Source organism: Lepidochelys kempii, chromosome 1 (genome assembly GCF_965140265.1).
Source record: "Lepidochelys kempii isolate rLepKem1 chromosome 1, rLepKem1.hap2, whole genome shotgun sequence".
Taxonomy (NCBI): domain Eukaryota; kingdom Metazoa; phylum Chordata; order Testudines; family Cheloniidae; genus Lepidochelys; species Lepidochelys kempii.
In genome coordinates, this window is record NC_133256.1 from 37,439,400 (window position 1) to 37,454,172 (window position 14,773).

A 14,773-nucleotide genomic window follows, 5' to 3' on the forward strand; every position below is an offset into this window, starting at 1 on the left:
ATGATGAATGGTTACTGAAAAACAATTTCATCAAATATAGGGTCCTTCTAATCCCAAGGGATAAGACAGCTAGGTTCCGTAACTGGTGTTCTTTGAGATGTGTTGCTCATGTCAATTCCATTGTAGGTGTGTGTGCTCACCATACGCACCGATGCCGGAAGTTTTTCCCTAAGTGCTATCTGTAGGGGACTGGGTCTGGCACCCTCCAAAGTGGCGCACGTATGCACCAGTATAAGGGGCGCTGCTGGCTCCTCCCTCCCTCAGTTTCTTCTTGCCACAAACTCTGACAGTGGGGAAGGAGGGCGGGTCATATTACATAACAGTTACGTAAGGTAATTGTCTTTTCTTCTTTGAGTGCTTGTTTATGTCCATTCCATTGTAGGTGACTTCCAAGCGGTACTGGAGGCAGGTAGGAGTTCATGGACGTATTGATTGCAACACAGCTCTTCCAAACCCAGCGTCATCTCTGGCCTGCTGAGTCATGGCAGAATGAGACATGAACGTGTGCACCGAGGACCACATTGCAGCCCTGCATATGTCCTGGACAGGGACTTGTGCCAGGAAAGCAGCTGAAGACGCCTGCGCCCTTGTCAAATAAGCCTTCACTATCGGAGGAGGCAGAGTCTGCACTATCTTGTAACAAGTACGGATGCAGGCAGTGATCCAGGTTGAAATCCTCTGTGAGGACCACCGGCAAGGCCCTTCCTCCTGTCAGCTATCACAACAAAGAACTGAGTCAACCTGCAGAAGGGCTTGGTGTGCTCTAAGTAGAAAGCCAGTGCATGTCTGACATCTAGCATATGCAAACACCTCTCCTTGCTGATTGCATGAGGCTTTGGACAGAACACCGGAAGGAAAATTCCTGGCTGATATGGAAGTGCAGTACCACCTTTGGCAGAAAGGTTAGGTGGGGCTGCAGCTGCCCTTTGTCCTTACAGAACATGGTGTATGGGGGCTCCAAAGTAAGAGCTCTAATCTCGGAGACTCATCTCGCTGAGGTAATAGCTACAAGGAATGCAACCTTCCATGACAGGTTGGGGTTGGAATAGATGACCTCCTGGCTAATACTAACACTAATACCAACACTAATCTTCTATGATTCTGTGATAGATAGGAAAGGGAACAAGAAGCCAAAGGCTCAAAGGGCAGACCTGTGAGCCTGGAGAGCACTAGGTTGAGGTCCCACTGGGGGACCGGGTCCCAGGCTGGTGGAAAGAGTCTTTCAAGGCCTTTCAGGAACTTAATCGTCATGTCATGTGAGAATACTGATCTACCCCGATGCGAGGATGGAAGGCTGATATAACCGCCCGGTGAATCTTGATCAAAGAGAAGGTGAGACCCTGGTGCTTTAAGTGAAGCAGTAACCCAGAACGGATTGCAGAGATGACTGGGTCGGGGAGATATTCCGCTCCACTGCCCAGCAGGAGAAATGCTTCCACTTTGCCAGTTAAGTTGCTCAGGTGGAGGACTTCCTGCTCTCCAAGAGAGCCTGCTGCACCTGACTACAGCAGGCTTGTTCCTCTGGATTAAACCATGCAGCATCCAAGATGTGAGATGGAGTGAGGTGAAGTTCAGGTGCAGCAGCCGACTGTGATCCTGCAAGAGCAGGTCTGGGCAGCTGGGAAGTGCCCATGGGTCTACTATAGCCAGGTCCATGAGCATGCTGAACCAATGCTGGCGAGGCCATGTTGGGGCAATCATAATGATCTGTGCCTTGTTCCTCTTGATTTTTAAGAAGACTTTGCTGATGAGTGGGATGCCGTATGTCAGGTCTCCTGACCAAGGCAGGAGAAAGGCATCTGAAAATGAGCCTCTGTTGAGCCTTGCAGGGAGCAGAACTGATGACACTTTCTGTTCTGTCTGGTGGTGAACAGGTCCACTTGGGAAGTTCCCCACTTCTGGAACAGCATCCTGACAACCTCTGAGTGAAGGGACCACTTGTGGTGAGTGAATAAGGACCTGCTGAGGCAATCTTCTAGTGTGTTCTGGATGCCAGGAAGGTGTGAGGCTTCCAGGTGGATCGCTTGTCGGATGCAGAAGTCCCACAAGCGAAGGGCTTCCTGGCACAGAGCTGACGAACGAGCTCCCCCAACCTGTTGACACAGAATATGGAGGCCATGTTGTCTGTCAACACCTGCACTACCCTACCGGATAGGTGGGGAAAGAATACCGCGCAAGGTAGATGGATGGCTCTGAGCTCCCTGACATTTATATGAAGTGTGAGCTCCTCTCTCGACCATAGCCCTTGTGTTCGCAGTGTACCGAGAAGTGCTCCCCATCCAAGGTTGGACGTATCCAATATCAGGGAGACTACGGGTCGCAGGCTCACAAATGGCACTCCTTCCAACACCAACCTTGGGTCGGTCCACCATTGTAGGGAAGTAAGTACCCATGGCGGGATCATGAGGAGCTTGTCCAGGTGATGTCTGGCCATGGAGTAGACCGATGCCAGCCACATCTGGAGGGGATGTAGTTTTAGTCTCGTGTGCCGAACAACGTATGTGCTTGCGGCCACGTGCCCCAACAGGCTGAGGCATACCCAGGCAGTGGGGAGCAGGTGGCAGTGACGCTGACAATCAGATCTGACATTGCCCTGAACCTGAGCTCTGGCAGGAAGGCTCTGGCCCGGGTAGAGTTGAGGACCGCCCTGATAAACTTAATCCTTTGAACAGGAACCAATGTTGATTTTTGTTTGTTTAGCAACAGGCCCAGAGCTTGACTGTTTGCACTGTCGCGATGCTGCGCTGGACCTGTACTCTGGAGCAGCCCTTTATGAGCCAGTCGTTGAGGTATGGGTTGATCTGGATTTGCTAACATCTAAGGTAGGCTGCCACTATTGACATGCACTTTGTAAACACCCTTGGTGCCATCGCTGTTTAGCTGGTACTGGGGATGGGGATCAGCGCCAGTTGGAGGTTGGTGCCAGAGGCACACTCCACATGGAGGTTGCGGCGCTTGGAACAGAGTCTGATCTCGTCGGCTCCAAGGCCGGTGTGAGGGCCAACTCCACAAGGAACGCTCAAAGACAAATGTCCTGTTCCTTTTTGGTCTGCAGCCTGAAGTTCTTGCAAATGTGACACTTGTCACTCACGTGGGTTTCCCCTAAACACTTCAGGCAGCTTTTATGGGGTTCACTGACTAACAGGTTTTTTGCAGCAGTCACAAGGCTTGAAGCCCCAGGACCGGGGCATACCCCGCCCCTAGGCTGTATGGGACTAACTAACTACTTCTAGCAACACTAAGGGAACTATTAACTATACAACTTTGAACAACTATATACAATGAATTTGCTACTAGGCACAGTTGAGATAGGAAAGCTTGCCGAGTCAAGGAGATGTTCCAGCACCGTCGCTGGTGGTAAAAAGGAACCGAGGGTGGAGCCGGCAGTGCCCTTATACTGGTGCATACATGCACCAGAGGGCACCAAAGCTCATCCCCTCGGACACCACTGAGGGAAAAACTTCCAGCACTGGTGCATGTGGCGATTGCACACACCTACAATGGAATGGACATGAGCAAGCATTTGAACAACCACCATCACTTAGCCAGGTCCATATATAACTCTCATCTTACCCAACAATCACACTGATGCCAATCCTTTGGTAACTAAAAACTAAAGGTTTAATAATAAAAGAAGAGAGGAAGAGAGTTATAAATGGTTAATAGATCATATACATACAAGTGACTGCAAAGTCCTTATATCACGTTTGAAGCAGTGATGGAATAAACTGCTAGCTTGCAAAAGCTTCTCTGGAATTACACAAACAGGTTGGGTGGGGGTCATCAGTTCTTGTTTAGAGCTTCCTTGTAAGAAATCCAGTCTAGAGAAATGAAGCAGGAAATGAAGACAAAATGGAGATATCTCACGTGCCTTTTTATATCCTCCTCCACGTGCATAGAATTTTACTGTTCCAAACAAAGCTCACAGCCTCAGTGCCTGGAAAACTCCTGGCCCAAGATGGAGTCCAGGGTCACATGACCATATCACATGTCCTTACATAGTTTACTGAACCACAGGGGGTGGCCACTGACCCCTTGGAGCCTGAGGCATCTGTAGGAAGAGCTATCTGGGTGGAATGAATTTCTTCTATAGCCCATTGTGAGAGCTAAGTGTCCTTGATGGGCCATCGATACATAGCTGTCTGTCCTTAATGTAAATACCAACTGGTGGGTATTACCCAGGAATACAGCATATGTGTAGGATGCCAGCACATAGCCAATATTCATAACTTCAGATACACAAAGATATACATACATATAAACAGGATAATCACACTTAGCAAATCGGAACTTTTCCATTCTCTTCCCATGCCACTATGATATAACCCGTGCCTCACCATCAAAGCCAACTCCATGCTTAAAATAATTTGGATAGAAAAAGGATTAACAAAAATTAAAGCTATAATACAAGATGATAGAATTGCCTCCTTCAGTTACACGTGTAACAAATATCCACTGTTTCACAGTTTCCTTTCTTTTAGCGGCTACGCTCAAGGATTCATGCAAGGATAAGGATAAGGGACAATTGGTCTGTTTCAACTCCTTCATCTCAATATGGAAAGAAAGGCACTTTAAAAATGATTTATAAGTGGCTTAATGCTGTGCATTATCCTCTCAATCTCAGTGAAAAATGAGGGGGAAAAACCCCCTCAGCCTTACTATCACAACAGAAACCTGGGAGGCTATCTGGCTTAATGTGAATGATACTTTAAGTTCTTTATCCTTGCAATTCTTCCAGAACAAGATATTAAAAAGGTACTACTGGATTCCAGAACGTTTAAGGGTAGACTGACAACAGAGTTAATGGCAGAAATGCAAACAGCCACATGCCAACTTTTCACATATCCTCTATGTCTGTCCAAAAAAACCAAACCCAAAAACCAAACCAAACCCAACCCCCCCGCCCAACCATGCGTTCTGGAACACCGTATTCTGTGCTCTCTCAAACACTTTAAGTGTTGCTATCTTTCCTTCTGAAGCTTGTGTATTTTAAGAGTGCTGGATTAGTTGGTATTACCAGTTAACATTAAGAAATAGATTGCAGTAACTATTTCAGTGGCTATAAGATTTAATTTTGAGAAAATGGATATCTGCATTTCCTCCCTCATACACAAAGAGCTCTCTGCTACTGAATATTGCATTTTGTCCAGATTTCGCAAATTAATGTTGAATTTTGTAAAATCATGACTAGTATGGAAAAAGTGAAGAAGTGTTGTTTACCCTTTCACACAATACAAAAACCAGGGGTCACCCGATGAAATTAATGGTCAGCAGGTTTAATACAAACAAGAGGAAGTACTTTTTCACACAATGCACAGCTAACCTATTGAACTTATTGCCATGGGATGTTGTGATGGCCATAAGTATAACTGGGTTCAAAAAAGAACTGCATAAGTTCGTAGAGGATAGGTCCATCAATGGCTATTATTCAAGTAAGCAAGGGACACAAGCCCATGCTCAGGGCAACTCTAAACCTCTGACTACCAGAAGCTGGGAGTGGAAAAGAGGGATGAATCACTCCATAATTGACAGGTTTCAGAGGAACAGCCGTGTTAGTCTGTATTCGCAAAAAGAAAAGGAGTACTTGTGGCACCTTAGAGACTAACCAATTTATTTGAGCATGAGCTTTCGTGAGCTACAGCTCACTTCATCAGATGAAGTGAGCTGTAGCTCACGAAAGCTCATGCTCAAATAAATTGGTTAGTCTCTAAGGTGCCACAAGTACTCCTTTTCTTTTTCCATAATTGACCTGTTGCACTGCCCCTGAAGCGCTGTTATGGGCAAAATGGACAATGGTCTGATCCAATACGGACGCTCTTCTGTTCTTAACAAGAAGGAAGAAATGAAGCAATGGAAGGAAGCATAAAGGTCAAGAACACAGGAGGTAGCAGACTTGGTCTCAGATCTTGCAAAGAGTTCTGCATGCATGCATCGCTGTACCTGCTTGAGTCACATCTATGTCAGTGGTGCTGCATGTAGGTGCAAGGGTCTGCCTGGCTAGAGCTCATGAAGGATTAGGACCCTGGGTAGCTCAGAGCACAATCTGAAATAGAACAGGCTGGAACAGTTTGAAAAGCACCCTAAGCTTCAGCATATCAGGAGCTCAATATTTCAGAAGAGAGGACCATGTATTTGGATGCACTTTATGGAGGGAATACTAAAGTGTTAGTTGAATTTTAACGTCATTTCACCTTTGCAACAGAGAAGGAAATCTTTCATAAATGAAAACAAATGTGTTCATTATATCCAAAATGTATTATGAAGGATCCTAGTATCTGTTGAAAAGTGGGCTGTAGGCTTTCATAGAGCCTAGCGTCTGAAAGCTCAGATCCCAGTGAGAGCTGAGGTATAACTGGAAAAGCATGTTTAAAAGAAAAGGCAAAATGGTTATCCTACCTGTAAATTTCAAGTCTGCACATCTGAGCCACCCATTCAGAAAACAGGGATTGTTCCAAACTCTTTGCTGGCTCTCACACACAATGACCAGTCTGTGCTAGGCGCTTTTGCACTAACCAGGTCTCCTCTGTTGATGTACATTTCCATCTCCACTTGTTTCTTCTCTAGTATCTAAACACTATTCCTATGCACAAAAACACTCAGTGACATGTTATTTAATAAAGCTAATATAAACTCCACAAGGGATTCTCTGGATTAGTGGATAAAATTCCCTGTTAACTATTCCAGTTTTTCCTAATTTCTGTCTGTCGGTCTTTAGAATGGTTTCAGAGGAACAGCCGTGTTAGTCTGTATTCGCAAAAAGAAAAGGAGTACTTGTGGCACCTTAGAGACTAACCAATTTATTTGAGCATGAGCTTTCGTGAGCTACAGCTCACTTCATCAGATGTTTACCATGGAAACTGCAGCAGACTTTATATACACACAGAAATCATGAAACAATACCTCCTCCCACCCCACTGTCCTGCTGGTAATAGCTTATCTAAAGTGATCAACAGGTGGGTCATTTCCAGCACAAATCCAGGTTTTCTCACCCTCCACCCCCCCACACAAATTCACTCTCCTGCTGGTGCTAGCCCATCCAAAGTGACAACTCTTTACATAATCAAGTCGGGCTATTTCCTGCATAGATCAAGGTTTTCTCACATCCCCCCCACCCCCATACACACACAAACTCACTCTCCTGCTGGTAATAGCTCATCTAAACTGACCATTCTCCAGGTTTAAATCCAAGTTAAACCAGAACATCTGGGGGGGGGGGGGGGGGTAGGAAAAAGCAAGAGGAAACAGGCTACCTTGCATAATGACTTAGCCACTCCCAGTCTCTATTTAAGCCTAAATTAATAGTATCCAATTTGCAAATGAATTCCAATTCAGCAGTTTCTCGCTGGAGTCTGGATTTGAAGTTTTTTTGTTTTAAGATAGCGACCTTCATGTCTGTGATTGCGTGACCAGAGAGATTGAAGTGTTCTCTGACTGGTTTATGAATGTTATAATTCTTGACATCTGATTTGTGTCCATTTATTCTTTTACGTAGAGACTGTCCAGTTTGACCAATGTACATGGCAGAGGGGCATTGCTGGCACATGATGGCATAGATCACATTGGTGGATGTGCAGGTGAACGAGCCTCTGATAGTGTGGCTGATGTTATTAGGCCCTGTGATGGTGTCCCCTGAATAGATATGTGGGCACAATTGGCAACGGGCTTTGTTGCAAGGATAAGTTCCTGGGTTAGTGGTTCTGTTGTGTGGTATGTGGTTGTTGGTGAGTATTTGCTTCAGGTTGCGGGGCTGTCTGTAGGCAAGGACTGGCCTGTCTCCCAAGACTTGTGTAAAGGATGACCCAACACTCTCACAAGTCTTGGGAGACAGGCCAGTCCTTGCCTACAGACAGCCCCGCAACCTGAAGCAAATACTCACCAACAACCACATACCACACAACAGAACCACTAACCCAGGAACTTATCCTTGCAACAAAGCCCGTTGCCAATTGTGCCCACATATCTATTCAGGGGACACCATCACAGGGCCTAATAACATCAGCCACACTATCAGAGGCTCGTTCACCTGCACATCCACCAATGTGATATATGCCATCATGTGCCAGCAATGCCCCTCTGCCATGTACATTGGTCAAACTGGACAGTCTCTACGTAAAAGAATAAATGGACACAAATCAGATGTCAAGAATTATAACATTCATAAACCAGTCGGAGAACACTTCAATCTCTCTGGTCACGCAATCACAGACATGAAGGTCGCTATCTTAAAACAAAAAAACTTCAAATCCAGACTCCAGCGAGAAACTGCTGAATTGGAATTCATTTGCAAATTGGATACTATTAATTTAGGCTTAAATAGAGACTGGGAGTGGCTAAGTCATTATGCAAGGTAGCCTGTTTCCTCTTGCTTTTTCCTACCCCCCCCCCCCAGATGTTCTGGTTTAACTTGGATTTAAACCTGGAGAATGGTCAGTTTAGATGAGCTATTACCAGCAGGAGAGTGAGTTTGTGTGTGTATGGGGGTGGGGGGGATGTGAGAAAACCTTGATCTATGCAGGAAATAGCCCGACTTGATTATGTAAAGAGTTGTCACTTTGGATGGGCTAGCACCAGCAGGAGAGTGAATTTGTGTGGGGGGGTGGAGGGTGAGAAAACCTGGATTTGTGCTGGAAATGGCCCACCTGTTGATCACTTTAGATAAGCTATTACCAGCAGGACAGTGGGGTGGGAGGAGGTATTGTTTCATGATTTCTGTGTGTATATAAAGTCTGCTGCAGTTTCCACGGTAAACATCTGATGAAGTGAGCTGTAGCTCACGAAAGCTCATGCTCAAATAAATTGGTTGGTCTTTAGAATGTGAGCAACTTGAGTATAAACTATATCTTCCTATCTGGAAAGTGCCTAGCACATTGTAGGTGCTACATAAACAAATAAGACTAATTATTGGATCGGACTCTCAATACCAATAAACTACACATTTCTTTCTTCACTACTACCTACATAACACCTGGGTTTGGGCTTTAATACTAAAAAAGAAAGGGGAGTGAAGAAGCTGAAAAGAAGTCCTAAACATAGCTCTTTTGAATTACTCCACCTATAGGGTGACCAGATGTTCCGATTTTATAGGGACAGTCCCGATTTTTGGGTCGTCTTCTTATATAGGCTCCTATTATCTCCCACCCCCGTCCCGATTTTTCACATTTGCCATCTGGTCACCCTATCCACCTATGATGTATTCCTTAAACATAGCCAGATCAAGAGGCAAATCAGTCAATAGAGATCACCAATTATCTGACAAATTTCTTCAGCTGAAACAAAGTCAGCTGAGCCACAATTCCTCTCACAAAGAAGTCCAGCCTAAATATATCATTGGAAAAATTAAACTGGGCAAATTGTTTTGTTGGTTCCTCTGGAAAGTCAAATTAACAGTGGAAATTAAACTATGAACTGTAAATCAGTGTTTTATTATTCAGTATTAATCATGATTCATGTTATAAGCTGATCCACAACTGGTGTCAGGAAGAAATATTTCTCACCCCTTCCCTATAGATTATATGCATTATGGGGGTTTTACTTCCCTGAGGCATCAGTCATTGATTACTGTTGAATATAAGATACTCGCCTTAGATACCATGATTAGAGATGCCACAAAAGCACTTAGACTATAGGTCTCATTCATCATGAAAAGTCCCATGTTTCTAAAAGATGTTTGTCAAGATATTCAACTATATGGATTGGGCTATTTCGATTTACTTCAAGGAGCCTTTGATCAGGCCTCTTGTAAGGAAGTTTTAATTTTTCTATCACATTTTAAAGAGATACTATCCCAAGGATAGATTACTTCTTTCTGAAGGCTAGAAACAGCTTTAGGGGCTAAGGCTCAGTTATGTTTTTGGGTGAAGTCCTCCATAAATGAAATATGAACAAAACTGCTTTAGCATTCAGAAGAGACCAGGAATTTAGCTTCTCCAAATTTGAATAGATGTGGAAAAATGTTCCTCATGTTTTTCCTTTAGCAAACAGGTTTTGCTGATGATCTTGTTGATTTTAAGTCCAATACTTTAAATATGATTTTTAGAAAATAGAGTTTCTCCTCCTTAGAAGCTTTCAATTACTTTGAAACAAGACATTCAGAATCAGGAAACAGTTTTCTTTCTTTCATGGATGGGTTTGAGCAAATTATTTTAAATGACTCTGGAGACCATACTTTGAGAATGAGGAGAAACCAGCTTTTAAGCTGCTGTTTCAGGGTACTATCCCTATTCAGGAAAGCACCTAAGCACTTTCCTGAAACGGGAACTTACTTCAGCACAATGCTTAAGTACTTTTCCGAACTGGGGTCTAAATATGCAGACACATGAGTTATAGAATGATATGGTCTTGGATTTCCACCGTAATTCCATTTTGGATAAAATGAACAAAAATGCATGAATGTGTATCCGGAGAACCTGTCAACAAAAGAAAATTTATGTTTTGGAAATATAACTATGAAGGGGAGAATACTTCTGAATAAGCTGAATTTCCCTCTCCACCCAACTGGGAATCTATTAAGTCCCTATTAAGTAAATTAACTCGGTGCACTGCACAGGTGCCGACACAGGGGCTGGAGCACCACAGGGGAAAAAAAAAAAAAAAGAAGATTGGTAGACAGCACCCACCAGCAGCCCTCCTCTCAGCACCTCCCCCTCCCCACAGTGCCTTCTGCCAGCCCTGCTGATCAGCGCCTCCCACCCACCGTGGATCAGCTGTTCCGTGGCATTCAGGAGGCACTGGGGGGGAGAGGGGAGGAGCGAGGGCAAGGCACTCAGGGGGAGGGAGCAGAGCAGCAGTGGGAAGAGGCAGGGCAGAGGAGGGGAGGGGCCTTGGGGGGACTGGGGCGGACCTGGAGGAGAGCATACCCCGGCACATTATAAAGTCGGCGCATATAGTGAACAGGGAGTATGGGAATGTTTCTAGCCTCCTTTTCTCTCTTCCCCATGAAAGAAAAATACCTTCAAAGCATTTGCCTCCCAATGCAACCAAAATATTCTCTGAGGTTGGCATACCTATGCGGGAGCACTCTAACAATGGGGCATTTGGAATCCAACATTTCATCAGAAAGGGCTCTAGTTAGGGGAAAGGACAAAATCAATCTACATGTATGGTAGAAAAACAAAAGCATATATTGTGTATTATATGGCCTTTCATTTATTTTAACAACTCTGACATATCTAACAGAATGGAGGGCTCTGTGTTCGAACCCATGCAAGGCCAAAGAGAAATGTGAGTCTGAACAATATGTCAACTGAGAGGAAGCCCGATTCATGTGCAAATTCTTTAGCAGATTACTTTGTCTAGCCGTTTTTGTGGAAGAAGCCAGAAGCAGTGCATGTGCTCCACATTAGTGAAGAGGATGGTAGAAAAGGCAAGCTTGCTTATAAATAAAAAGCATCTTTAAGCATCTCTGTATTTGAAAGAACTATCCAGATAATATATGCCATGTTAATAAATAACATTAAAAATAATAAAAATGTTAAAGACAAGCCAGTGACCAATTAAACTAAACTTTACTTTGCCTGAGGCTAAGTACAGTTCAGGCAGTGATTGAAAGTTCTTACATTACCCTGCAGCTCTTATGTGGCCAAATTTGATCTTCTTGTCTCAAAAGAGCCAATTTACTCTGATGATTCATATCCTCTTGAATCAGCAATCACCAGTTTTTCCTCCCAGTTGTAGGCGGTAATTTCTGAAGCAGACTATTATTCTTTGGGGATTTAATTTAAAACCATTTTTATTTTACTTTGACCACAATGTGAAATTTTAAGACTGATGATCTAGAAGTTATTCACTGCTATGAAAAAAGCTATTGCAATGAGTTTAACAGATTTGCCTGGGTAAAGTACATCAAATAACAACAGTGGACCTCAAAGAAATTAACTGTATCTTTTTATTGTTAACCAATTCATGTTATCCAAAATAGTAGATGTAATTGTAGCTTAATTGTACAACACAAAACATGATGCTAAGGGGAAAACATGTTGAAATTTACTTCACCAAGTACTCATTAAATGCATTCATAATAGCTCTGTATCAATAAGTGTTCCCAACTATTGGTAATAACCACTCTGGATCATTGTGAAAATCTACATTTCAAATAGTTGTTCCTGGTTATTTAGAAAAATTCACACAGCTTTATAAACGGATTAGATCCATTTTAATTCTAATCTATATATTGTAGATTTATGAACAACAAATTTAACTGGTATTTTTCAACATTGATAAACTGATGTACTAATGTTAGTGCACACACTTCAGAAAAAACCATAAAAACCCACTGATAGCACAGTATTTCACCTGCTATGGCAAATGGTTCTAACACTTTGGAAATTCAAATGCTCATGCAGGAAGCCTGAGATACACAAACTGTTCTTTCAATGCACTGCAAGTAGAAACACTAGACTTCCACCAACCCGTGTTTTGAAGTATGGGCACAACATTTGCACACCAGTCTTTTCAAGGTTAACCAGCTATTTTTAGCCCCACAACTCAAAATATATTAAATCAACTTTATACCCTTTTCCATGATATCATCCCATAGCGTGTCTTTAACTCAGCAAAATCAAAAAAAGCTCAGTTGAACTGTTCATAAATAACTTGAACCTATTGTGTCTGAAAAAATGTTTAATAAAATGGCATATTTTAATAGATAAGTGTAAAATTTATGAGTGCATAATACCAAATGGAAGATTGCTGAACCATCCTCAGAGAAAGCAGGGCTTTTTCCAGCTAGACACTAACCAGGGTACTATAAAGTGAAGAATAATTGCAGTCCATGTTAGTTGTAAAATAATTTCTTAATTTATAAATTTCTTAAAGGAAAGACTCACTTTCTATGAACTATTTGACCCTCTAAAATTAAGAAAATTCTCTTGTTTAAATCTCCTTTTCCAGAGTTTGAGACAACTGAGCAACAATGATCAGACATCAGATACATTAACAATTACACACTGGCATCATTGAGAAATAAAGCTACAAGCCTCTTTTTTTTCCCCAGTTATGGGTATTTTCATTTGGTACAGAGAAACCCATAAACACAAGCACATTCCACACCCCTCCTGTAAGATAGTATACCAGTGACAGGTTACAGTTTTAATGTATATCATATCATTTTATAATTTAAGTCAACAAAAAGGCAGTTAAGCAGTATTTAGCACTATAAATCCTTCTTGAAGTAAAACAAAATCTTTCTATAGTATCATAAGATGAAAGTCAATTTGCACACTCAAGTTTACATAGTGTTTGAAGGACCAGTCATCATATATATAGTAGTGAGGTAGGATACTGTCCCCTCCTTGGGACTGATGTTTTCATATGCTCCCTTGCCAGAAAGGTCCAGGTTTTTCTGATTGCAATTAAAATAATAATAAAAAACCAGGATACAAGATTCTTGTATCTTGTTTTTCTTTTCTTTGCTTTATTAGAACATTTCTACACATCTAAAGTGAAAAAGTAATACTTATTTAGGCCAATCGCAGACAACTGCTGCCTACAGGTAGTGTTCCATTTTAAAATCTCTGCTGGAACCTACTACCTGCCATCTAGACCTTTGTGAACAGGTAGGCAAAGAAAACCATCAATGATGACAGGACATGAAACACCTGGAGAATTCAGCTCTGTGAAAAAATGATAAAGTCAGCAATATCAAACTCCTAAGGAGATGTGGCTACATGGGAAAATGTAATTTCAAACTGCATCACACTGAAATAGTATCCATCAGTTTTAGGTTCAGATCTAATCTCCTTTCTGACTTTGTGGTTTGGTAATACATACACACTTGACAGTCATGATAATAGTAAGTGCCAGTCTTCAAGAGAACAAGCGGCACAAACTATGAAAATGGAAAATAAAATGTAAGACAATGGAAACCTTCTGCCCCCATTCCTTTCTCCCTCCCCAAAAAAGCCAAAGATGACAGACTGCCTTATTGTTGAATGGGTTCCCCTAAATTTGTCTTTTTACCACCACAGTCAAACTGGTATAAGTGCTTTGGCAAAGTGGGGTACAATCTTCAAATCTGCAAAGGCCTGCTTTTTTCTCTGTTGGTGGTTCAGCTTTACGAAGAACATATATGCAAAATAACAGCTCTCACATTGCCTCAAACTCATCAATACGCTGCTTTGTATTCCCTTGTCGGATTTGTCGAAGAGTCTTGTACTTGTCACGACCTGCTTTAACATTCTCAGCATGGAGGACATCATTTTGTGTTTTCTTGGTTTCATCTCTGGCTTGGGCCAACTCAGAACTTAGTGTCTGTGGGAATAAAATATTTGAGTTTCAGCATTTTCGCTCCTCGGCACCAAGACTTAGGATTTCCTGACAACATATGATCGACAGTCTTGGACAGGGATTTGCTAAATGCCAACTATAGGAATGCTTCCTGCTATGCTCAAGAAAGAAGTGAAAATACCTGACTGTGCTGAAGCTGTTAGATACATCATGCAGACTGAGAGGTTAACAAACCTGGAGGCAAAGGGTCTTCACATTCTAATATCCAGGAAGAAAATTCTAGTAAGAGCAAGGGAACATAGTCTGGTAGGAGAAGCTAGGACTTTACTCTAGTTTCTACTTAACTGAAAGGTAGCAGCTATTTACTTCTCTGCTTGAGTACCATGACCATCACTGCAGGAGGATATTTACACAATTCAGAAAATATTGTTTGTTGGTAAAATACTGATACTGAGAAAAAGTAGGAGCTCACGTTCGTTTTAGTATCTTCATAGAAAAATGGTACCTTTATGTTGTATTAATAAATTGTCCAATGACAGATTACTTTTTA

General features: G+C 42.5%; 1 protein-coding gene across 5 annotated transcripts in view; it reads right to left on the bottom strand.

Moving 5' to 3' along the window:
• Window positions 1-11,866: 11,866 nt before the first annotated feature.
• RDX (radixin) overlaps window positions 11,867-14,773 on the bottom strand; it is a 133,958-nt gene continuing 131,051 nt past the window's right edge. For all 5 annotated transcript variants that reach the window (XM_073339195.1, XM_073339184.1, XM_073339173.1 and 2 more), the window contains one exon: window positions 11,867-14,247. In XM_073339195.1, coding sequence (XP_073195296.1) covers window positions 14,083-14,247 — 165 coding nt within the window. In that variant the 3' untranslated portion in view covers window positions 11,867-14,082. The remainder of the gene's footprint in view (window positions 14,248-14,773) is intronic.